The sequence below is a fragment of the Natator depressus genome, chromosome 5, assembly GCF_965152275.1.
Source record: "Natator depressus isolate rNatDep1 chromosome 5, rNatDep2.hap1, whole genome shotgun sequence".
Taxonomy (NCBI): domain Eukaryota; kingdom Metazoa; phylum Chordata; order Testudines; family Cheloniidae; genus Natator; species Natator depressus.
Window position 1 is genome coordinate 78952955 of NC_134238.1, and position 24975 is coordinate 78977929.

Consider the following 24975-nt stretch of genomic DNA (forward strand, 5'->3'; position numbering starts at 1 on the left):
ACATTTTGGTTGCTTCTAGAAATGACTGATTATAACCTTCATCTTGTTCAATTTCCTGTAATCAGAAACCATAAGGATAATGCGGGAAACTGAAGGGAACAGGAGTGGGGGGGTTCTCCTTTTAAAGGTGCCTATTGAAAGATTTTTGCAAAAATTGTTTGTTTAAAAGGTGACCTACAACGAGAGTTGCTGAGCATCTGCAACTCCCATTGGTCTCAGTGGTACTGCAGATGTTCGCCACCTCTCCAAGTAAGGGCCTAAAATGGTAAATTCTTTTTATTTCAACCCTGTGGTCTAAAGGTATGTCTACGCTGCAGTTCTATACCTGTGGCTGGCCCGTGCCAGCTGACTAAGGCTTGAGGGGCTGTTTAATTGCGATGCAGATGTTTGGGTTTGGGCTGCAGCCTGAGCTTTGGGACCCTCCCACCTTGCAGGGTTCTACAGCCTGGGTTCCAGCCTGAATCTGTCTACACTGAAATTAAACAGCCCCTTAGCCCAAGCCCCACGAGCCTTAGGCCACTCGTGGGTTTTTAACTGCAGTGTAGATATACCCCTACTGTCTGCAGTTAACCATGCTGTGAGGGGCATTCAGCACATAATTTCAAATTCTGCTTCAGGTTAGGCCTTCCCCTCCCTAAGATGTAGCTGGCCAACACACACTGTGTGGCGATACTGGCACACGCCATACTGGGACATTCCATCAAAGCAGGGCGTGGCTGGCTGTGGTGCTGGCATTTGGAGAGGAGGCCTAGCCTGAAGAAGGATGGGGGCCGCAGGGGCGCACACACACACACTTCACAGTGTTTGCTCTGTGCAGTGTAATACGCCTACACTTGAATTAACAATTGTATTTTACGTTAAGTCAGTGAACATGATTGAGAATTCAAGCGAAGGCAAGCTCCATGGGGATGTTAGGAGGGTTAGTGAGGAAAAGCTAGAGTAGGTTGTGCTTTGCATACAGGCTCACACACTTTACGGCCAGAAAGGTCACCTTGATCATCGAGTCAGACTTCCTGTACATTGCAGGACACAGAACCTCACCCACCCATTCCTGTAATAGACCCTTAGCCTCTGGCTGAGTTACTGAAGTCCTCGAATCATGGTTTAAATATTTTAAGTTACAGAGAATCCACCCTTTACACTAGTTTTAACCTGCAAGTGACCCGTGCCCCATGCTGCAGAGGAAGGCGAAACCACCCCCAGGGTCTCAGCCAATCTGAGCTGGGGGAAAATTCCTTCATAACCCCAAATATGGCGACCAGTTAAACCCTAAGCATGTGGGCAAGACCCTCCAGCCAGACACCTGGGGAAGAATTGTCTGTAATAACTCAGAGCCCTCCCCCTCTAGTGTCCCATCAGCAGCCATTAGGGATATTTGCTGCTAGCAGTCGCAGATCAGCTACACGCCCTTGTAGGGAGTCTCACCATACCAACCCCTCCATAAACTTATCAAGCACAGTCTTGAAGTCAATTAGGGTTTTTGCCTCCATATGTTAATGCAGGGGTCGGCAAACCTTCAGAAGTGGTGTGCCGAGTCTTCATTTATTCCCTCTAATTTAAGGTTTCCTGTGCCAGTAAAACATTTTAAAGTTTTTAGAAGGTCTCTTGCTATAACTCTATGATACTGTATATAACTAAACTAGTGTTGTATGTAAAGTAAATAAGGTTTTTAAAACATTTAAGAAGCTTCATTTAAAATTAAATTAAAATGCAGGTGGCCAGGACCCGGGCAGTGTGAGTGCCCCTGAAAATCAGCTTGTGTGCCACCTTTGGCACGCTCGCCATAGGTTGCCTACCCCTGTGTTAATGACACCCAGCTCTATGGCTCCATCGTATCTGACCCAGCTGGTCCAGTGGGACAAATAGCAAAGATTGACTCAAACTGGGTATTGGATGAAGAGAATATGGACAGGGCAATTATTAATTTAACAAGGACATTCCAGGGGTTAGGTTAGAAGCGGGTCTTAGAGCGTAAATGCTTTATATTTCAGAAGCTTGTTCTGAACTATGAAGCCAAAACTGCAAATGTATAATCCACTGTAGTGGCTGCATGAATTCAGTCACTGCACTTTTCCTCCCAATGTAGCACACCCTTGTTCCTAAATATGCTTCTATTTAGAATCTAGTTTTCAGTCTTTTGTTTTGGAAACGTGCACTATCAACCTACTTTACAGCTAAAAAGTCAAGCCAGCAAATTCTTTCATGAAACTGAAACCTGCACAATGATGCCAGCAAAGTGCTGAGTGGACTATTTGATCCTGAGGTATAGAGGTGCTAGTATGCTGTGAAAGACTGAGATGTAGGGCCAGATGGTACTGTCAGCTCTGCGCTGCAGCGCTTGATTTGCGCTTTTAAAAAATAAGATTCAATAAGTCTCAATGGTTTCTACAGTAAATTAAGGATGGTAGATATTCCCACCCTTGAAAAGGGAGAGATTCCACGGAAATGGTCATGCTTTAACCAAAATATTTGTTTAGTTCAAAGAAATATTCACACTTTTATCTGTAGATCTCAAAGTGGGCATGCATTACTAGCCCCAATTTACTAAGGGCTTGTCTCCACTGGCACTTTACAGCGCTGCAACTTTCTCGCTCAGGGGTGTGAAAAATCATCCTACTGAGCAAGCAAGTTTCAGCGCTCTAAAGCGCCAGTGTAGACAGTACACCAATGCAGGGAGCCACGCCCCTCATGAGATGGGTTTTTTTTTTTTTTTTTTTTTTTTTTTTTTAAGAGCGAGCAGCACTGCCGTGGCAGCGCCTTAACGGTGCCAGTGTAGGCTAGCCCTACGTCACAGAGAGACTAAATGACTTGCCTAAACCAACAGAATGAGTCAATGTAAACTCAGGAATAGAACACACAACCCAAACTCTGCCCGATGTGCAATCCAACATTAGATCACAGCTGCCACAAGAAACTAAAGTCAATTTCCAGACACAATTGTTAAAAGATTTTTTTAGTGTGCTCTGGTCATAAGAAAATTTTTTTTTTTGGCAGTGGCAATGTCACAAATTTAATCTAGGATAGCATTTCTCAAACTCGGGGTCCGCAAGGGTACTCCAGGGGGTCTGTCGGCCCAGCTGATCAACTGGTCCCCATCCCTCCCTCCCTGTGCCTCCTGCATGCTGGGGAATAGCTGTTCAGCGGCGTGAAGGAGGTGCTGGAGCGGGAACGGGGCACGCTCTGAGGGGACAGAAAGAGGAGGGGGCAGGGGTGGACTGGGAGCAGGAAGAGGTGGGGTGGTGATGGGGCCTTGGGCTGAGTGGAGGGGTTTGGGGTCTGCAACATTTTTTAAATCAAAATGGGGGTCCCTGGGTTGCTAAAGTTTGAGAACCACTGATCTAGGATATCAGATACTGGTAACAAAAGTTCAGCAGGGCAAAGGACTGCCTGAATGATATGTAAACACAGAATTATAAAGCACTTAGATGGATATGATAGGACCAAACTGGGATGGCTTCCATAAAGGAAAAACATGCACCTCTAATTCTAGTAGAATTCTTGGAGTTTGTCAGCAAAATAATAAAGAAGCAGCGGACATGATACCGACTTTCAAAAAGCCTTTGTCCAAGTCCTTCCCAGGACGTTGTTAAGGAAACTAGGTTTCAGAGTAGCAGCCGAGTTAGTCTGTATTCGCAAAAGAAAAGGAGTACTTGTGGCACCTTTTGTTAGTCTCTAAGGTGCCACAAGTACTCCTTTTCTTTTAAGGAAACTAGGTAGTCATGGGGGGAAGAGGTAAAGAACTTTCATAGAACCAGCCTAGAAACAAAACATAAATCAGGAATAAATGGTCAGTTTTTAGCCAGGCAAAAGATTAAGAGTAACGTGCCCCATCTTCGGTACTAGGACTCGTGTTCTTTAATATAGTTATTAATTATCTGAAAACAGTGAAGTGGCAAAATCTGCAAATGACGCAAAATAATGTAGGTTTGTAAAGACTAGAAGAGATTATGTGGAGCTTTAGAAGGTCCTAAGGAGGCCAGGTGAATGAGTAGCATGATAGCACATGCAAATGCAATGTTGACAGATGCATAGCAGTGCAGACTGGAAGGAATCAGTTGAAATATTTGTACACATTACTGAGTTCCAAAGTAACTGAAACCACTCAAGAAAAAAAGACCAGGAGTCCATGTGGACAATTCAATGAAAACTTCTGCTCAATGTGCAATGACAAATTAGAGAAGCAAACAAACAGGCTATATAAAGAATGGGTTAGAAAATAACTGAAAATATCAGAGTGTAGTTTAATAAATCAAGTCTTCATTGGCATACAGTTCTCGATTCTGGTCACCCTATCTCAAAAAAGATATAGCTGAAATAGAAGAGGTCCAGAGACGTGCAACAAAAATGATCAGAGGCCTGGAGAGACGTCCAGATGAAAAGAGACTAGGAATGCTGGAATTGTGTAGAAAGGGAAAAAGTCAGAGGGTATAAGATAGAAATACAGAAAATAATGAATGTTAGAGAGAAGGTAATTGGGTGCTCTCATTTACCCGTTCATATACGAGAAGCAGGGGATATCCAAGGAAAATAATACATAAATTAAATTAAAAAAATAAAGAGGAATTTTTTTCATACAACACATAATTAGCTTATGGAACTTCAGTGCCACAAACTATATTTGAGTCAAACAGCCTAGTAAGATTCAGAAAAAAATATAACATTTACATGGAAATTGAAAACATCCTCTATTATAGTAAAGAGGAGCTATATTTTTTTCTTTTTTTAGAAGGGAGCTAAAGCCTCATGCTTTAGATCATATGCCAACCACCAACTGACAAGGTTTAGGAAGGCAATTTCGCCATGGGAAGGTTATTTAATAATTGTCCACTTCAGGATTTCCTGTACCTTCCTATAAACCACCTGGTTCTGGCTGCTCTCAGAGACAGGAGAGCAGATTAGACAGACCACCACTCTATTGTGCTATTGCAGCACCTACAGCCTTATGCCCGCAGTGACACATGTAAAAGTTCTTAGGCAGCACAGGTGTAAGTGATTAGCATGTACTAATCAATTCAGCTGATGCACAAGGAGGACCAGAATCCAACCCACTTCCTCTTATCTCCACTGTGCAAAGAGGAGCGAACAGCAGTAAACATTTATATCCCATCCGTAGGCACGCTGACAGACTGACAACACCCAGGGATCTTTTGTGTATGAATGTGCCATTTTTCCATAGTTACTTTTCAAAGCAGAGTTGAATTTTAAGTTGTCATCTACCTTGCCAGGGTATGTCTACACTACCTGCCGGATCAGCGGGCAGTAATTGATCCAGTGCAGATCGATTTATCGTGTCTAGTCTAGACACAATAAATCGACCCCTGAGCGCTCTCCCATTGACTCCTGTACTCCAGCTCTGCGAGAGGTGCAGGTGGAGTTGACGGGGGAGGAGCAGCAGTCAACTCACTGCAGTACGTCGATCTAAGTACGTCGACTTCAGCTACGTTATTCACGTAGCTAAAGTTGCATAACTTAGATCGATTCTCCCCCCCTCGCCCAGTGTAGACCAGGGCTATGTCATCTTCAAAGCTGTTCAATTAACATAGACTTGACTGGCTTCATGTGACTCCACATATTTCAAGTAATTTAAAGATCCAAATACAAACTCCAGCACTCACGAATCTGTGACACTCCTGGAGGACTTTATGTCTACAAGCCAATTAATGGATTACAATGAGACAAATCTCTGACCAGCATAATTTTGCTCCAAAACCATCCCTGGTATTTAAAAGGAAAACTTCACACACACACAGGTAGCGATATGAAATTTCCAAAGATCCCCTTTCAACATAAATATTCTGAGAAATGATTTGACCTCATCAAATAATTTGAAACTTCAGACTCCTGAGCTGAGCAAATGGGCAAAGTTTCCTCTTAACTGGTTTACTTCATCATGTCAGAGCAAACATTACAAAACGCAGAACTGTGTTCCTGAAATGTAAGATTGGACTTGAGGCATTTTGTGGTATGTCTCATGATCATGAAGTCCTACACTTAGGAAAAGGAAATAAGCAGAAACTGGAGACAGATATCTGGAAGTAGCGTCTTAGGCATACTTTGGTAGGGGGGAGGGCAACAGCAAACTAAATAAATACAGCTGCTAGCAGAAAGAGCATTGGTAGTAGCCTCTCCAGCGTTAAGGCCTCCCACTGGGCAAACATTTACTCACATGCTTAGCTTCAATTAGATGACTTGGCTAAAGTTAAGTACATGCCTAAGTGTTTTCAGGATCAGGGCCTAAGGTTGCAGCCAGCTTCCATTATAAAGCTCTATTTTGGTTCCCCTATAACTTTGGCTTGGAAAATTGCCAGACTTACTCTGGAGGCAAAGAAGATTCTACAACCTTCAAGGAAAATCCACCAAGCTGTTTTTGAGTTACAGGTACTTAAATAGCTACCCTGATGTGAATTTTTGCCTGTTTTTCCTGATACTTGTTTCCCCTCAGCTAAAAAGCAGCAAACCTTCCAAGCAGCTCATGCTCCTTGAAAGCTGAGACACCAGCTATACTTGTAGAAAACAGTTTGTAATCAGGCAAAGTTAACAATTTTCTGTTGTAGTTAGTCCCTCCTTTTGTTGAGGTCAGTGGGAAGCGTTTTGCTTTTGATGTAAAGATTGACACTATGTAGATCTGTGAACGTGTTACTGTCAATGGGATTGTTTCGCTTTAGAAAGTGTGTAGATGACAACTAACTAACAGGTTCCTTTAACGCAGTTGATAGAGGGCCTTTGCTTCTGGAGGTAGAGGGTAAGGGTTTCAAGGCTTTGCAGCTGGATGTAGTTTTATTATGGCAAAGCAATAGCCTCTTCAAATATAAGTTTGTAACTATACGTCCATTATAAGGCTGTGCTTCAGCTCTCTTTTAAGTGCTAGTATCCAATCCCCCACATGCCATTTAAAAAAACCTCATGCATTCATATATTTAGGTTTGCCTCATTCCCAGTGAGAATGTTTTCTGAGTATTTGGAGGGAGTGGAGTAAGAATACTGTGGAGTTACAAGCCAATGTAATCACTAAAAATGTCTCCTTTTGGAAATATTTGCAAAGTATCGGTTTATTTGTGCCTGTCTGCCCAATTAAATTACAGCACAAAAACGGACACATTGGTAAATTCTGACATTGGCTCAAGCAGGAGGCAGTTTTAAGGGAAGGAAGAATAAAATAATGATGAAACTGCTTTTTATTTGAACACTGGACTGGATTCTCTGTAGATGGAGTTGATGGCGTCTAACCAAGGTAATAGAGCATATTTTCATTGCTGAACTGCGAAAAAAACCAGGGCTACTTCCCTAAAGGGGAAACACACTCCATTTGCATTTCTTCTCAATTGATGAGAATGGTTTTTTATTATGTGGGCAGTGTAAGATCTGATGTCCTTTACTCTAGTTAATTTCTTTTCACGCCTGAGCCTTGTAAATGACACGTAGTGTTTTTGCATTTCCCTCTCTGGTAAGTATTCTGAGCCCTCCCTCCACCCAGGTTTTTCCTGTCTCATTCATATCCTCACACCCAAGTACTACAAGAGAGCCAGAAAGGGGTTGAGGAAAGTCAGAAGAGAAAAATGCTGTAACAGCAGACTTCTGTAACGAATACGAGAGTTATTTTTTTCTGTTGTTCCAAGTTGCCTGAGCCTCTGACTTGCTTAGGTTTCAGAGTAACAGCTGTGTTAGTCTGTATTCGCAAAAAGAAAAGGAGTACTTGTGGCACCTTAGAGACTAACCAATTTATTTGAGCATAAGCTTTCGTGAGCTACAGCTCACTTCATCGGATGCATACTGTGGAAAGTGTAGAAGAAGATCTTTTTATACACACAAAGCATGAAGAAATACCTCCCCCCACCCCACTCTCCTGCTGGTAATAGCTTATCTAAAGTGATCACTCTCCTTACAATGTGTACGATAATCAAGGTGGGCCATTTCCAGCACAAATCCAGGGTTTAACAAGAACATCTGAAGTGGGGCCGGGGGGGGGGGGCAGTAGGAAAAAACAAGGGGAAATAGGTTACCTTGCATAATGACTTAGCCACTCCCAGTCTCTATTCAAGCCTAAGTTAATTGTATCCAATTTGCAAATGAATTCCAATTCAGCAGTCTCTCGCTGGAGTCTGGAAAACTTCAAATCCAGACTCCAGCGAGAGACTGCTGAATTGGAATTCATTTGCAAATTGGATACAATTAACTTAGGCTTGAATAGAGACTGGGAGTGGCTAAGTCATTATGCAAGGTAACCTATTTCCCCTTGTTTTTTCCTACCCCCACCCCCCCCAGACGTTCTTGTTAAACCCTGGATTTGTGCTGGAAATGGCCCACCTTGATTATCATACACATTGTAAGGAGAGTGGTCACTTTAGATAAGCTATTACCAACAGGAGAGTGGGGTGGGGGCAGGTATTTTTTCATGCTTTGTGTGTATAAAAAGATCTTCTTCTACACTTTCCACAGTATGCATCCGATGAAGTGAGCTGTAGCTCATGAAAGCTTATGCCCAAATAAATTGGTTAGTCTCTAAGGTGCCACAAGTACTCCTTTTCTTTTTCCCCATTGAGAGTGGCTAGTAAATGGTATACATACAACTTGAAGAGATTTAAAAAAATTTAAAAAAAGTTAGGGTGCTGAAGTGTTTATTACCTTAGCAGTCAATGAAAGCTGTATGTTAAGCTAGATTTCTCTTTATAATACTCGTTATAAATTAAGAATACTGAAACTGCAATGCTTCTCAAAAAGATGCCTATCTGCCTTTGGCCCCCAGGGGCCATTCCCGCAGGTGGGGACGACTGGGACATAAAATCACCCCTGCCACACCCTTTTCCTCTGTCATCTCTCTATGGCAGAGGAGTCTGGCGGGAGGGAAGGTGACAAAGCTGCTACAATGGCACTGTACCTCTCATTCTTTTTATTCAAGGGGAATTATGAAGTGTCCAAAGCACCAGGTTTACAGCTGCTTTGCACTGCCTGTGTGGATTCAAGAATCAGGCCCCGGAGGTGAAATCCTGGTCCCATTGAAATCAAATGCAAAATTTCAATTGAGTTCACTAGGCCAGGATTTCAATCCCAGTGTCTTATTACTGCACAGTTACTTAGTACAGGTTAATCAGGGTTAGCTGTTGTACCGCTCTTTGCTTCTTAGCGCACTGAGTCAATCTCTGTTTCAGGCAAATATATTAGTTGTCCATGATCACTTTTTCTCTAGCCAGTTTTTTCTGTGCTCCCCTTTCTTCTCTTTGAAAGGAGTTCAAATAATCTTGCAGCACATCCTTTATTCCCCTTAGAACTATGTAATGAAGTTATCTGCTCTCTTGCCCTAATGCTGTCTTGCCAAATACAGATTCTCTGACTTTTTTCAGAATGAATTGAATGCTGCTTGTTGTTGACTATGCATCTGAAACATTTTCCTTCTGGTCTTGAGAGTTATCCTTTTGCTAACTGTGTTAAACATCTCCTGGTGTTCCTCTGTTCCAGTAACTGAATACTAGCCTTCTGCTTCACTGAGCAGCAGAGAGATAAAATGCACAGAAAGAACCCCAAAGGATAAAAAGAGAGAGAGACACTCAAAGCCCTGCACAGAAAGTCAATTCAGATTTCAGCACAAAGCTTCTACAAGTTTTTAATTATTATGCAAACTCATCTTAATCCTTTCATGCCCAGAATTAGTTTTTTCCTATCACAAGCTCCATTGCTAACGATGGGCTGGCAGAGAATAAGAAGTTCACATCTATCCAATATTACTATGCTCATGTTATCTTTACTTGATTCTTCACTAGCCCACACTGTTTACTTATGTTTCATTTTTTAAAATTAACACATCTAAAGTGCTATTTCAATTGGTCTGATTTAAAATATGGCAAGAACTTCTAAAGTCAACAGTCAAAGTGTAGTGTAAATTTAAATTCAAGAGGGAACATAGCAAATAGAACTGTAAGTCAGAATACATCATTATCCAAATTTCTGTTGTTAAGATGAGATATACTTTGACTAGCATATTTTCCAGGGCCTTAAAGGCAATGCTACTCAGATCCATATGGTGCACACAAAATGCTTTTAAATTTCTAATCTCCCCATGTTTATGCACTAATGTATCTGCTTTCCTTGCACCCTCCTATAGTATTTGGATGCATTTTCAGTATTTCATCTACTGCTGTTGCAATGATGGGCATTAAAACGACACAAGAGGAACCAGATGATGTTACATATCCTCAGCGTAACATAGCTGGAGATTGACTGAGCAGAATCTTGATGCATTATACTTTTTGCTTAAATACAGTTAATCTGTTTGAGATTAGAAAATAATCCAATAGAAAATACAGGGAGCCACCTCAGTCTCTCTTCTAAATAAGGCTTCATTATCATAACATTATAATAGTTTGGTACAAACAATCCTAGTTCTTTGAACAGATGTCTCTGCCCAGGGTGCTCCCTTGAATTATTAACTGTCTCCTGTGCTGATGGAAATACAGCATTGACTATTATGTAGGCAGGAGAAAAGTACATGAAATAAGAGAAAAATCTTACATGGGTCTGCTCTAAATATCCGAAGGTGTTAAGCTAAGTCCTGGATGTTCTGCAGAGCAACATATAAAAGGGCACACTCATAGTGTGCTTGTCCAGTGAGCTGTAATTTAAAAAAGGTACAAAGAGGTTTCAGTGTAGCAAGATGAACTCTTATGTACTGCTATCCAGCAGCACTGCAAACATGCTGGGTCTTCGGCACTCTTTAAAAAGTTTTCTATATGATAAAACACCTTCAAAATACTTATCCATCATGTGACTTACTGTATATCTCATTAATTTTTATAACTGAAATGTGTGAAAACAAGCCCCAGTTTCAATGTGGCTAAAACCTTCACAGCCTATAGGGAACAAATGCCCTTTAAATTGTTCACAAAATTCTTATCAAGCAGCTGGGTCTGTTAAAGGAAAAAGAAATGAGGAAATCTAATCTCTCCCACCATGAAATATACCGCCATGCCTTTTTGATCCAAAAGGAAGATCAAAACATCATGTGAAGCTTTTCTTCTGAATTTCCATTTTCCAAATCCTATTTCTTAATAACTTATTGCACATTTCAGCTGACCCGATGGCTCTCTTCTAAATGTACTGCTCAACAAGCTAAGAGTCAAGGACAGAGCAGGAAATGGGGAGGAAGCACATACTTTAAAACCCCTACTGGATAGAAAGCCCTGTGGCTACGGCATTCACCTGAGAGGTGGCCAATCCCTATTCAAATCCCTTCTTTTTTCTAGGAGTAATGGGGACTTGAACCAGAGATCTCCCACATCCTGAGTGAGTACCCTAATCCCCTAGGCTAATGGTCATAAGGGAGGGTCTTCTGCCCTGGCTACTTAGTGTGAATGAGGGGGGCCTGATCCAATAGGCGCACTCAGAGGCAGCCAACCAGATTAGGCTCCCACACACCTACCTTCCCTAGTTCGTGAATCGCTCTGGGGCTTAGGCTGTAGATAAGCACCCAGGCATTTAGAGTAAGGCAACAGTGCACATGCCCAGAGGCAAGGGTGGATTGGGGGTGGGGCCTGGGGCAGAGCCGGGGGTCGAGTACCCCCAGCACATAGGAAAGTCAGCACCTGTGGCACCAAGTGAATTTAGGGACCTATGTGGGTCAGTGGCTGCCAAGTGGGAGTTCTGCAGATCACAGTGGTACCGACAAGCGGGACTCGGGCACCTAAGGATCTTTGTGGATCACATCCTAAGTAAATTTACTTTTACTTTTGTTCCATTAGATGATGCATTTGTTTGAGATCCCTCCAGTTGGTCACAAAGTACATCAGATCCACACACATCAACTATCACATAATGGATTTATTCCATGTCCAGAGTAATACTAGAGGTTTTTCAAGGTGAAGCCAATCAATCTTCTGACAAACAAGGGAATATCTGATTTCTTTCTTTCTTTCTTTTTTAAAAAAAGAAGAAAATTACTAACAAGACTGAAAAAATCTAGTGAATCCAACAGCTGTTCTGATCACACTGTTACAAATGCAGAGGAATCTTCTGGTGCTATAATAATAAACTACACATGGGAGCAATATGGCGGAATGAGCCGCTAAACCGCTTATTGCTCAGTTCACTTTAAACCTGCCACCCCCAACTTCTCTAGGGTGTTAAGAGCTTGAGTGGTCTTGAAGGGCGTGAAACTTTCAGCTCAGACACGGTAAATATCTGTTTGTTTTTGTTTAAACCATTTCCCTTCCATGGTTAAGCAATATAACAGGCAGTGCTCAAGCTGCGAGAGGGATGAATAAGGAGGATATAATCCAGGCCCTTTTCTTAGTTGCTTTCTAAGAAAATGGTTTAACCTTTCTTCTAATGGGAAGAAGATTCAGTTTTTCTTTACAGAAAAATCATTAGGTTAGACTAGGTGTGTGCACTGTTTTCAAGAAGCAATATATTAAACTTTAAGCTTCGTTTATACTCATGATAAAGATATGAATAGAAATAAAGGTAACTTGTGATATTTTCTAGCTGGATTTGTCCTTTTGCTCAAAAGCCAGATATTTTCCCTTTTTATTACTTTGTTCCTTCCAACTTTAATTCATTGTGATCTTACACCAAAAAAGTGGTTTGAGATTAAATGAGGATTTAAACCATTTTAAAAAATGGTGCATTCGTTATACCCTTTTCTTCACGTCATTGTTGATCGCCCTATAAAAACCTCTAGGGAGGTGGTAGTTAAAGATCAAGTAAACATTGCATAACAAAACGTAAAATGGTAACTAACAATGTGTACCACTTTGAAATGTGCTTGGACCTGCTTCTCGGTTCTCCTTCAAATGAGAAACGAAAGACAATTTTTAAAAAAGGTTACTTTTTGTCAAAGAGAGAGAGAGAGAGGTCACTTCAGCATGGGAGATCAAACAGCTAGCCTCCCCCAGCTCTGAAAGAGTTAGATTTCGCTCTCAAGTTGTGCCTCATCATTAACTCTGAAAAATGTCACACTCCATTTGTACAATGAAAATTTCATGAGCAGTCATAGTGAGGACAAAGTTGAAACAGGCTGGACCCTAAAATCTAGCTGTTTGTTTCACACGGTCTCAAGGTCATTCATCTTGTTTCTTAGGAGGAAAATTCACAATGGTAGGGACCTCAAACCACAAACAGATCTATGTTGTTGCACCTTGCTTGATTCAGGATCAGAATGGATTGATAAGAAAATGTCACCTTTATTGAGTATAGCCAAATGATGATGATTTTGCTGTTTAGTCATTATTAGCCTGGGAACATCCAAAATCAGGATTTCTCAAACTGTGAGGCTTGAGTCTTGTTCAGTTGCTCAGACAAGCCACTGGAAAACAGGGGATAGGACGGAGCCAGAAAAAAGGATTCCTCCCCCTCCTGTTATGACTTGACAAAACTATAGCTCCTAGTATTCAATACTGAACATGTACAACCTAGCAGAAGATCTTTGCTTTGCTGAACCCAAGAAAGACTAAAGAAGCTGCTGTGTCCTCATGTTTAAAACCGGTCCAACACAAAGCATCGCTGGTAGTCCCTGGAGAAGATCGCCCACTCCCATCCAATTGGGCCGATGTAATTTTTTGCAATCAGATAAATGATGAGATTGGTGGATGTAGAACCCACCTCCTGCTGCTTATGAACTAGATGGGAAAAAAATTTTTTTTTTCCATTTATATTGTCAGTTTTTCCATGTAAACATACAGTACTAATCCAAAATCAGCCACACATGAAGCACATACAGCACTTGATCAAACCTCTGTGTCCCCAACCAACATGAAATAAGATGTTTCTCACTATTTTCATAAAGAACTCAAAGCCTTTGCAGCTTCACTCAAGCAAAAGAAAGGCTGTGAATTTTGGGTGTTGGCAGGTGGGGGCAGGAGTGCAGGAATAGCCAAACCTTCATTTTGAAGCAATTTAGTTTTAATTACACAAGGGACTCAAATTTCACAATATTTCAGAAGTCAAAATAAGGGAGACGCAAGCTTATCAGCCAAGTCAAACCCATATCTTGACTGCTTTTTACCACAAGACCAGGCACTTTTGTACATTAATTAAGCAACTGCAGTAAGTAATAGCCCACGGGTGGGCAAACTGTGGCCCAGGGGCCACATCCAGCCCTCCAGCTCCTGCTGGGGAGTGGGGTCTGGGGCTTGCCCTGCTCCGCACAGCTCCTGGAAGCAGCGGCATGTGCCCCCCTCAGCTCCTATGCGTAGGAGCAGCCAGGGGGCTCCGCACGCTGCCCCTGCCCCAAGCGCCACCTCCACAGCTTCGATTAGCCAGGAACTGCAGCCAGTGGGAGCTACAGGGGCGGAGCCTGTGGACAGGGTAGTGCACAGAGGTGCCTGGACACGCCTCCAGATAGCAGCCAGAGGTGGGACATGACACTGCTTCTGGGAGCTGCTTGAGGTAAGCAAATCCTGGAGCTTGCACTCCTGCCCCAGCCCTGATCCCCCCCTCCGAACCCCTCGGTCTCATCCCAGAGCACCCACCCGTACCCCCAGCCGGAGCCCTCCCCCCCGCCGCACCCTAACCCCCAATTTCATGAGCATTCATGGCCTGCCATACAATTTCCATATCCAGATGTGGCCCTCAGGCCACGAAGTTTGCCACCTGCAATAGCAACATTTTAACTGACAGGGAAAATGATTGCCCAATATTACTCTGAAGTCTGGTGCACAGGCAAGAAGAGGCAAAAGGGTCATCTGAAAAGTGCTAAAAAGTAAAACCTCCAACAAGAACAATTCCTTTCTAGGGGCTAAAAACAGAAGCCAGATTTGTGGGGTTAATTAATTCCTGACCTATATTCATTATCCCAAGTAACGTTTGTCTAGTGTTCCATAGATTGAAAAAAAAAAAATCCGTTTTCTAGATGGCTCTCTACCAGTCCAGCCAAAATGATCACTAAGCATTTTCTACTTGAGGCAAACTGTTCACAAGATGATGTTCGTTTCGATGTTTACCGTGAAGCAAAACCATCAATTTCATTCTTCTCACTTAAGCTGATTGCTTCAAAATGAAGGTTTTGTTATTCCTGCTCTGCTGCTGCCCCCACCTCCCAATGCCCAAAGTTCACCGCTTTTCTTTTGCTTCAGTGAAGCTGCAAAGGCTTTGTGGTCCTGGTGTAAAACATACATCACTTGCTCATTAAAACTAAGCTTTTGAGGACATGGCTCATTTACTGACCTCTACTAACGGCCTGGGTTTGCGCTCTACTGCAAACCTGAAGTGGCAGAGTTCACAGTAACTGGTATTCGAAGAGGACAGCCAACGCTCCAGGCAGCTGCGATGAATAGTCCCCAGGGTTCCCATACATTCACATGGAGAGAGCAGGTCTTCCTGACTGCTGCCTTCATGGCAGATCCTGCATATTGGCCTGTCATTGAAAGGGCTGCCAAACAAGAAAGGGAAGTTGCTGGTCAGTATATGAGGTTGTAAAGCACCTAATTTCTCTTACCCCATGTTCCAACGTAACAAGATGGAACGTTCACAGTGTGTCTATAGTTCACCCTGATTTATACATTAGCATACGGCATGATCCCCAGGCTAACGACTGAAGGCACTTTGATATTCTTGTTCAGAACTGCTGCTACTTCTGGTCTATACAGTTACAAGCTGGAAGGAAGTCCTTAACCGTTGGAGAAGGGAATAGACAGACAATTTACTTACACTGACAAATTTATCATTTCCCACAAAGTAGAGAAAGAAATACACCAGGAAACACTTTGGGGGCTGTACTACAAGAGAAATCTCTAAGTGGAGCAGAGTATATTTTAACCCTATCCCAAAGTGGATGCCCGTTACGTGGATGCCCATTACAGGGATGCTAGTCATGATAAGACTAAGATTTTTATCATGGATATTTTTAGTAAAAGTCAGGGGCTTCCATGAATTTTTCTGTATTGCCCATGACCTGTCCATGACTTTTACTAAAAATATCCATGACACAATAGGAAGGGACTGGACAGCTGCAGGGCAGCTGGGAGTTCTGGGACCCCCACCACCCATGTGGGCTCAGAGCTCCAGGGTCCTCCCTACCTCCTCCCCCCAGCTGGCATGCCACCACTGGCAGAGAGGAGCTACAGGGTCCCCCTGCCTCCCTCCCCAGTGGTAAGGAGTGCTGTGGGAATCCCACAGCCCTCCCGTAGCAGCTGGGAGCTACTGGGTACCCCCGCTGCCCATGTTGGCTGAGAGCTTGGGGGCCCACTGCCTCAGGTGGCAAGGGTACCTTACAGCTCCCTGCCACCTCTCACAGTGGCAGGACCCTGCAGCTCCCAGCTGCCAGGGCTGAAGTCACAGAGGTCTTTGGAAGTTGTGGAAGTCCGCGACCTCCATGACAAAATCATAGCCTTAGTCATGATCTCTGCCACTGAAGTACAGGGTAAGATGCGCGCACACATACAAACTCTAATTTAGCCTGAAACAATAACCCTGTGACACAAACTGACCTCCAGGTAGCACCATGTACTGCCAAGTATATGAGCAGTGTCTCCAAGCCACATGTGACTGGGCACTAAAGAGATCCAGGATGCTCTGGTCTGGTGAAGGCAGCACCACACATCTGGAGCAATTCCTTATGGCCAGCTAAGGAGCACCATTATTGGGTTCTGAAAGGAACAGTGTGATTCTTCTCAGCCCAAAGAAGGATCACTTTTGATGGGGCACAGATGGGGGAGGGAAAGAGCACCTCTCCCTTACAAAAGCCTTAAGGACTCAGTTCTCCCTTCTTCAGACACATGTAACTATCAGTAACATGCATGAAAAACAAATGAGAGAGGAATAGATCCCTGAAATGCTAGAACTGTAACATGCTAGACGGGTAGACTAAGTATCCACCTCGAAATGCTTGGACTCCCTGGACCTACAGTTTCAAATCCCAGCAGGATTAACATAGCCGTTCATCCGGCCAAGGCAAATAAATTGAATAAGCTGCATTTTCATGTGCGTGGATCTTTTGGCTGAGACCTTGAAAACGCCAACTCCATATGGATGCTCTGGGTTCACAGGGCTTTCTTATAAGAATCGTGCCTTTGTGTCTCTGTCACTGACCCAGATTTCCCCTCCTCATTATTGTGCAATGTGTTGCTGCTGCCCACCACCCCTGCTCTGGCTGCTCTTCAGTGGTGCCCTGTGTATACAGGGCTGGGTTTTCCTTTACACTTCACTGGATTTTACAGTCTTGTAGTGAAAGGTGGCCTAAGCGAAGGGACAATCCGGCCCATTGTTTAGTTAAAAAAAAACATAACTCAGTGGTGTTTGTTATGACATTACATGCAGATCTGAGCTAGTAAGTTCAGTTTGATAAAAAACTAAAAAGAAATAATTATTTCACTCCAAAAAAACACATTTTTACACGACACCCCAGCAAGTTAATAATGTTCCCCTTTAAACAATGCAGTGGGCGTGATTCTGTGCTCTGTTACACTGGTGTAAATCCAGAACTACTCTAAAGTCACCAGGGAAATGGAATAGAATTTTGCCCAAAATCTCCTGTGTGAATATTGTCAAACCCTATTATGGAGTCTCTTACTAAAGTGTTAAGAGAACAAAAAAACCCACCCAGCTTGTGGTCTCAAAGTATATGACTTAAATATATATTTTGCCACATAATCTGTCAGTCTGCATCAACAGCATGAAAAGCTGCTATCAATCACATGAGCAATGGCTCCGGCAACAAAGCCTGCATGTGAATCTTCATGAGAGACAGATTCTTTGCCGGTTCAGTGAGTCAGAGCGCGTGGCGTGGTTTAGGAATGGCAGTCTGAACAAAATGTGTGTTATGGCAGTATTAGCAACAGCACGTGAGGAGGGAGGGAGAGGAACGCTGCGTGCAATGTTCTGTACCCTGACAGCGACCATGTATGAAGCATCATTGGAATGAGTGTTCTCATTAGTAAGTAATGAGTAGCATGCACAAGTCATCAGGGGTAACATTCTGAAGTTTCCTTCTACAAATCGGGAGAAATTATTGAAACAGTCACTTGACCGTCCGCATCTTCAGACAGCACTGCCACACTTTTTTTGCATGAAGGTATAATGAGAGTTTAATCATAAAAGGTGAGAGGTGGTGATGATAAAATTATAGCGACGAGCTACTAATTATCACAGTAGTAAATCTTACGCGAGCAGCAACACGTCTATCTTCTTCGTGTGACTTAAAATAGAAAACTAAACATGGTGAATTTTAGCTTCTTACTTAATGGTCATAGAAACAGGTATGACTGAGCCTGTATGTGTGTTTGGCTTTTTTATAAAGCTCTCTTGTCTGACACAGACTTGAATGCTGTAATTCTAGCCCCTTTCTGCACTTCTTAGCTAAAACAGTTTACTGATCAATTATATGTTTGTTTATTTTTTATTTGGTACTACTGTACCTCTGTGTGGCAAGAGTCCTTACTACTGTTGACAGAAGCTGCCCATCCTTGGCTGAAACTTGCATGACATACTGCGGCTGTCCATTCACAAGACTGCTACAATCCTCCACCGTCTTTACTAGGGGAGCAGCTGAACTGGTGCAGTCTGGTAAGACTTCAGGCAGGTGACTGCAGCGGCTGGTTGTCATGGTAATAGACAGCAATTACTCCGCTAATGGTTTTCACATTCATACAGAATTTCCATCTAGGAACAGATCAGAAAACAATTTATTAAAGCAGGGCTGTTAACAGTGAATGCAAAATTACAGGCAACCAACATCCCATTAAAATGAAACAGGGTTGGAGTAGCACCTTATCTTAGAAATTTTACTTACACACACACACTCACACGAAATCGTGGCATTTAATAACAATGCAGCAGGCATATCTGTGTGTGTAACTATCATATTGATCTCTATGAAATGAGAGGGTTTTTTTAAAAAAAAAAAAAAAAGAAAAACCCCCAAAGCTACCTACCTCTTGGTATTGAAAGAAATCTTAAAATATTACTTATAGTTGAAAAATAACAACTTGTGCACTGTGCATATCTAGGAAGCAACTGCATGTACAGGGTTTCCTTTGTTTTTCTCTGTAGATTTTTAAAGTCATGGTGGTGATAAATGAAAAGATTGGAACCTTTTGTCTGTCTCTTTTGTCTGTGTTGCAAATGAATGTATGAAGTTCATTTTAACTTGACACTTGCCTCTGACCACAAACTGACAGTGTTATGTCTTGAAAAAGAGAAAGTACTGTAGTTGATGATCTACTCTGTGAAATCCCTCTGTGAAAATAATCCATTATTGCTAAGCGCGTTACTTCACCAAACACAGCAGAATAGGGAAACAACAAATACCAAGCATTTATGACACAAACACTTAATGATAGCCTGCATGCAGTAATAATTCATGCCACAAGGAGAGGTAAAAATCATAGCATGCATATGGCTCTCTCATATGTTTGGCTCACTTTCCCATCACTTAGAATATATTTTATATGTTCTCCTGGATAGTGGTAATTGCAAAGCAAAGGTTACGTTAGCAATAAGGGAAGACGACAGAGCCTTTGTACATGAATTCTTTGCAGCTTCACATAATGATGCTCATTATGTCCAGGTATGATTTTTAAGGCAAGGCAGTGTGAGTCAATGTATAGGACATCGGACACAGTACCTGGAGACTTGGTTTCCAGCTCTGTCACTGAATCAATGTAGTACTGGGCAGGCCACTTGGGCCCTGATCCTTTTTTGGAGTTAGGTCCCTAAATACCTCTTGAGGCTCTGGGCTTAAATTCTCTAGACCTTAGTTTCTCCATCTATAAAATGTGAATGATCCCCTCATCCCCCCCATCTTCCTTTGTAAGATGCCTTGAGATCCATGGATGTAAAATACCACTTTAAGTGTTATGAATGATCATTATTCTTTGTGCAAATTGGAGCCAGACTTGTATTGTACCTAAGTGTTTCTGTCTGTGCACAACATTTAGTCCATCTAAAAACCCAAACTTAATTCATGTTTCAGCCACCATTATTTGTACAGTACTGTGTGCTAGGAATCAAACCGTGCATTTAAATATTAATAATTACTTCTTTTAAGAGCCCTTTAGAAATGTGTCTTTAAATAATGAATTAATGTAACTGGATCTCTTTGGATTTGAATAGACACTGGAATGTCACTGTTGAATTTTTGAAGTCTCCTGACTGAATCTCTTTGGCAGTAAGACCTTGGGAGATGCAAGGATGTGATGGTGATGCCATGTCATTTGTACAATGCAAGCTTTGGAAGTGAGCTATAGCTCACGAAAGCTCATGCTCAAATAAATTGGTTAGTCTCTAAGGTGCCACAAGTACTCCTTTTCTTTTTGCGAATACAGACTAACACGGCTGTTACTCTGAAGCTTTGGAATGGATGCAGGCCTTCTTAGACAGGTTTCTAAGAACAGGAAAGAATGCCTGGGAACGTGTGTGTTTTAATGGGATCATTTTCAGCTACTTTTCAAACTCTATACCCCAGAGAGAAGTGGATGCTGATGAGCCAGCTTACAGTAGTTTCAATGTTCAGAGAACAGGGAAAAGAAAGAAATCACATTCTGATCCTCATTTACAATGAAAATGAAGCAAATGACTAATTTCAAAACCATTAGCACATAAAAGATGAAGACTTCTTATGAGAATAGGACCCACAGGATTTCCAAGGAGAGTGTGCAGGGACATGATTACCAGTAACACTTTTGTTTTAAAATACATGCTGAGACTGTTCAACAAGAATATGTAGCAGCAGAGTAGCTGCTTCATTAAACTTAAATAGCCTAGACGGTACTGTGCTTACAGACCCATGCTACAGAACTATATATTTCCTTTCTGGTTGCTTCACTGACCTCATTATGTACAACAGCAAATTTATCGTTCCATAGAAAGTGACCATCCAAGCCTTTACAAACACCATCAGCCATTTGGTAAGTTCTTAAGAGCATTTTCTGAAACACCAGACGATGCAACTAACTGCAGACTATTAAAGCACCCAGAACTCTTAGCTGTAGCTATCTCCCATCTGTATTGTTAATTCAAATCCTTGTGCGCAGCACTGCCTTGACATTCCAGGCTAGTGTAGCCACCTTGCCCTATTCTTTTGTCTAATTTAATAATTTTCACTTTTCTAATGGAAAAAACATTTTCACAAAACCGATAATGACATTAATTCAGGCCTTGAGAATAACTTTAAAAAAATTGTTTCAATTCTAGCATAGATCTAAAATGTAATTAACTTGATTCAAACACAGTACTCCGGGGAGTGTATTTCATGCAAACTGCATCCCACAGTATATGCTTGGAATTAATACAATTACAGGCTTAAATAATAAGCACATATTGTACTCTGAGGTGAAGACCAAGATTAATTGTCCTGAGAGGTACATACTGACTAAGGCAAAGCTGAAGTCAATGTTGATTCTGAAGAACAATAAATCTTTATAGCCAATAAAACCCCAAATTCATTCAGAATGTTTTCCATCCAAAATATGTGGAAATCTCTCCATTGTGGCCACAAATATCTTAGCAGAAGGGGAGTGATTAAGACCAAAGGCAAGGAAGAAAATGTGTCTTTCCATTTGGCATTTAATGAGAGATGTAATACTGAGGAGGCAGAAGGACTATTTCAGATGCCAGGAGTTGCAGAGAAAGGCAGTACTAATACAAAGTGACAAGACCATATGAAAGGATTGAGATGAACAGAAAAAGGTATTAGTGTGATAAACTTGCCCCAAACTTTGAAATTAGAAACCCCAGGAGGGCAGTCCTAGACTTGATCCTGTTTCTAATGAAAGCTGGCATTAAGTATATACTTATTGACACACTTGAGAAAATGTTTATAATCTGTCATTTCCTCTCTCTGCCTTGATTACTGCAACTTCCTCGTCTGTACTCTGATTCCCACCTTGCCCCTCTCCTATCTAACCAAAATTCGACTGAGAAAATTATCTTTCCATTGTGCTGTTCAAACCATGAATCTTCCTGTTCTCCTAGTGCCCAGTGACTACCATGTGCCTGCTGAATGATGGTAGTACTTTGCACTCATATGTTACATTTTTTCTGAGAAACTTGAAGCACCTTACAACAAATAATACAGTACATCTCAATAACCCCTTTGAGGCAGAGAAGTAGAGAGTGGAACTGAGGCCCCAAAAGTGTTTAAGTAAATTACACAGGGTCATTCTGGAAGTCTGTGGCAGAGCCAGGAACCATATTTCCTGAATCCTAGTCTTCTGCTTTAGCCATAGGGCCCTATCCTTCTCCCCATAATGACTTACTAAAAATTACAAGATACTATTCCAGCAAAGGTCAGCCCTAGCTTATACACACTCTCTTCCTTCCTGATCTGCTTGCTCCCACCCCATGTGGTACTATACAGCTCACTGGTGGTGGTATCTCCCCGCACCCTTTTTTTAAAAAAAAAATTATTATTCCAAGCCCCTTTCTGCGGGCTTTTCAAACACAAAAGCAGACAATATACAGATCAGGAAGCTTGTCTCTCTTCCCCACCGACCCTTTACAATGAAGGGGCAAAATGTGATGCAGAGGCTACTAGTAGGCCCTTAGACACAAGTGCCACCAAATGTTGGCAATCCACAGTATGGAATGAAATTATAGGCCTTTGTTTCTTGGCTACACCAACAGCTGAGTATTCCTAACAACAAACAGTTACTTAAATAGCTTTTCTTTATAGAAGGATTTTCCTCCTGTAGGAGGCTTGTAACTCTGGGATTAAGAGAAACTATAGGACTCCAGAAATACTTGTATGCAAGGCACTCGGACTCTTAAGTTCTATTCAAACATATGGAGATGTCAAAAACCAGCCTCAACAGCTAGGGAAGGAATTTCAACAGCTCACCTGAATTTACAATGGGCACATTGTATTGAATCCTCAGTGCACTTTTGACTATTGTGCATAAATTGAATTCATTTCTTAAACCCATAAAGCACATCATGCTGATGAATTCAATTACAATAGTGAATTTTCAGTTTTAACCATGGGAGAATCTCTTCAGAGCTTCAGTAGAAACCCTGAGTGGTTTGGAATGGATTCCCATGAGACAAAAAAGATCTTATATTGTAAGGCGGTAGGAGGCAAAAGTTACACAAATATTGAAGTGGAGCTCTTGCATAAACACTGCCCATTTGTGCTTTTTCAGCACCCTTATTAAAAACAGCACATAATGCATCTGTTGTATTCATATGCTTGGAAACGCATTCGCTTTTCCCATCTTACATTCTCAGGAGCCTCTAATTCATTTCAAGAAATGCAACTTAAACTTATATCAATCAGCTTTGAGACTTTAGAACCAAGGGGTGGGGGTGGGGTGGGGGGACACACACACACACACTAACTTGTTAGCTGGAGAAGGCTTCCCTAAGGAGTGTTTTAGTCATGGAAAAGCAAAAAAAAAAATCTGTGGGGGCGCTTTGGTTTCTATTAATTTATTTTTACATTCCTTCAGAAAATGTATCTGTCTCTCCAGAATCTTTCCCCCTAGTCTAACACTACCTGTTGCTCACTGTTTTAAGTTATCATTAAGCATCAAGGAGAAATGATAAGCTAGTGATGTTCAAGGCCAAACAGGAAACCAGGCCACATATTGCTCTTGCCAGTCCTTACGTGACTTGATAAGATCATGTTTTCTAAGGGCCTCAGTGGAGCTCCTCAATTTGCCTGACAAATTTTCCTGGTGAAGATGAATCCATTTTGCCCAGAAGTCTTTATGAAAATATGTCACACAAAAACAAGAAGTTTATGTTCATATGCTTTTGCTATTATTAAAAACTGCAAACTTTTATTTCAGGACAGTTTAATGTTTTTTGAACATATATGACTGTGTATTGCAGAACAGGAGTATTTAACTATGTCAATGTCATTCTGAAAAATATCATTTGGGGACTGCCAGAAGGTGAGCTTGTCCTTTAAGGGAGTTGAGCTCAGCCCTACCTGTGCCTAGTTAACTTCCTCCTCAGGCAATAGGTATTTAGGTTTCCTATAAGAGGAAGCCTGCTCATCTCAATGAGAAGGGAGATGGAAGGCTCTCTTGCAGAAACGTCAGGTGGGTGATACGAAGGGCAGAGGGAGGCTGGCTCTCTGTAGTGAGCTTGAAAGGCAGCTCTGAGAGACCCTGAGCCTTGACACAAGGGTAACTGGGAAGCCCTGGGAAAGGGTACTGCTTTAAGCAGTGTTGAAAGGAATTGATGCTTGCAGTTGCTTAGAGGGTTGAGGCTGGGACTTCAGTGAGGGTGGGAGGAAGAACCCCCTTTGATGGCTTCGTGACAACAGGGAAAGTGAACTGCTGAACTCAGGAGGGAGCTAGAACAGTAACCTAGGAGGGAGCTAGAATAGGAACTACTGCCCAGAGATGGTGAAGATGTTAGATAGCCTTGGGAGGATGCAGCCTGAGCAAACAGTGGAAGATCTCTGTAGTCTGAGGACAGCTGCGAGATGGCTTTGTTTCCGTTAGACTTGTTTTATTAATTCTTGAAAGGGTGGATTTGTGTGATATACCTGGAGGGCTTAGTCATGTCACTGATCCAGCAGTGCTGGGAGCTGGAGGACCACTGTGGGGAGGCAGTACGTTTACCACAGTGGGGAGATTAAGGCAGATACTTTATCTTCCTTGGCTTCTGGGAAGGCAATATTGCCACATATGGTGGGATCAGAGTGATGTAAAGTGATCCTTGGTGTAAATGAGAATAAAGCCTGACATCTTTTTAATCTGATGAGGTTCAATAAGGATAAGTGCAGGGTCCTGCACTTAGGACGGAAGAACCCAATGCACCGCTACAGACTAGGAACCGAATGGCTAGGCAGCAGTTCTGCGGAAAAGGACCTAGGGGTGACAGTGGACGAGAAGCTGGATATGAGTCAGCAGTGTGCCCTTGTTGCCAAGAAGGCCAATGGCATTTTGGGATGTATAAGTAGGGGCACAGCGAGCAGATCGAGGGACGTGATCGTTCCCCTCTATTCGACATTGGTGAGGCCTCATCTGGAGTACTGTGTCCAGTTTTGGGCCCCACACTACAAGAAGGATGTGGATAAAGTGGAGAGAGTCCAGCGAAGGGCAA

At 42.2% G+C, this 24975-nt stretch overlaps 1 protein-coding gene across 2 annotated transcripts in view; it reads right to left on the reverse strand.

The window, feature by feature from the left end:
• MARCHF3 (membrane associated ring-CH-type finger 3) overlaps nucleotides 1-24975 on the reverse strand; it is a 94996-nt gene that overhangs the window by 6668 nt on the left and 63353 nt on the right. For both annotated transcript variants that reach the window (XM_074954037.1, XM_074954036.1), the window contains 2 exons: nucleotides 18339-18582; nucleotides 15151-15355 (listed from right to left, as the gene is read on the reverse strand). In XM_074954037.1, the coding sequence (XP_074810138.1) occupies nucleotides 15151-15355; nucleotides 18339-18526 (393 nt within the window). In that variant the 5' untranslated portion in view covers nucleotides 18527-18582. The remainder of the gene's footprint in view (nucleotides 1-15150; nucleotides 15356-18338; nucleotides 18583-24975) is intronic.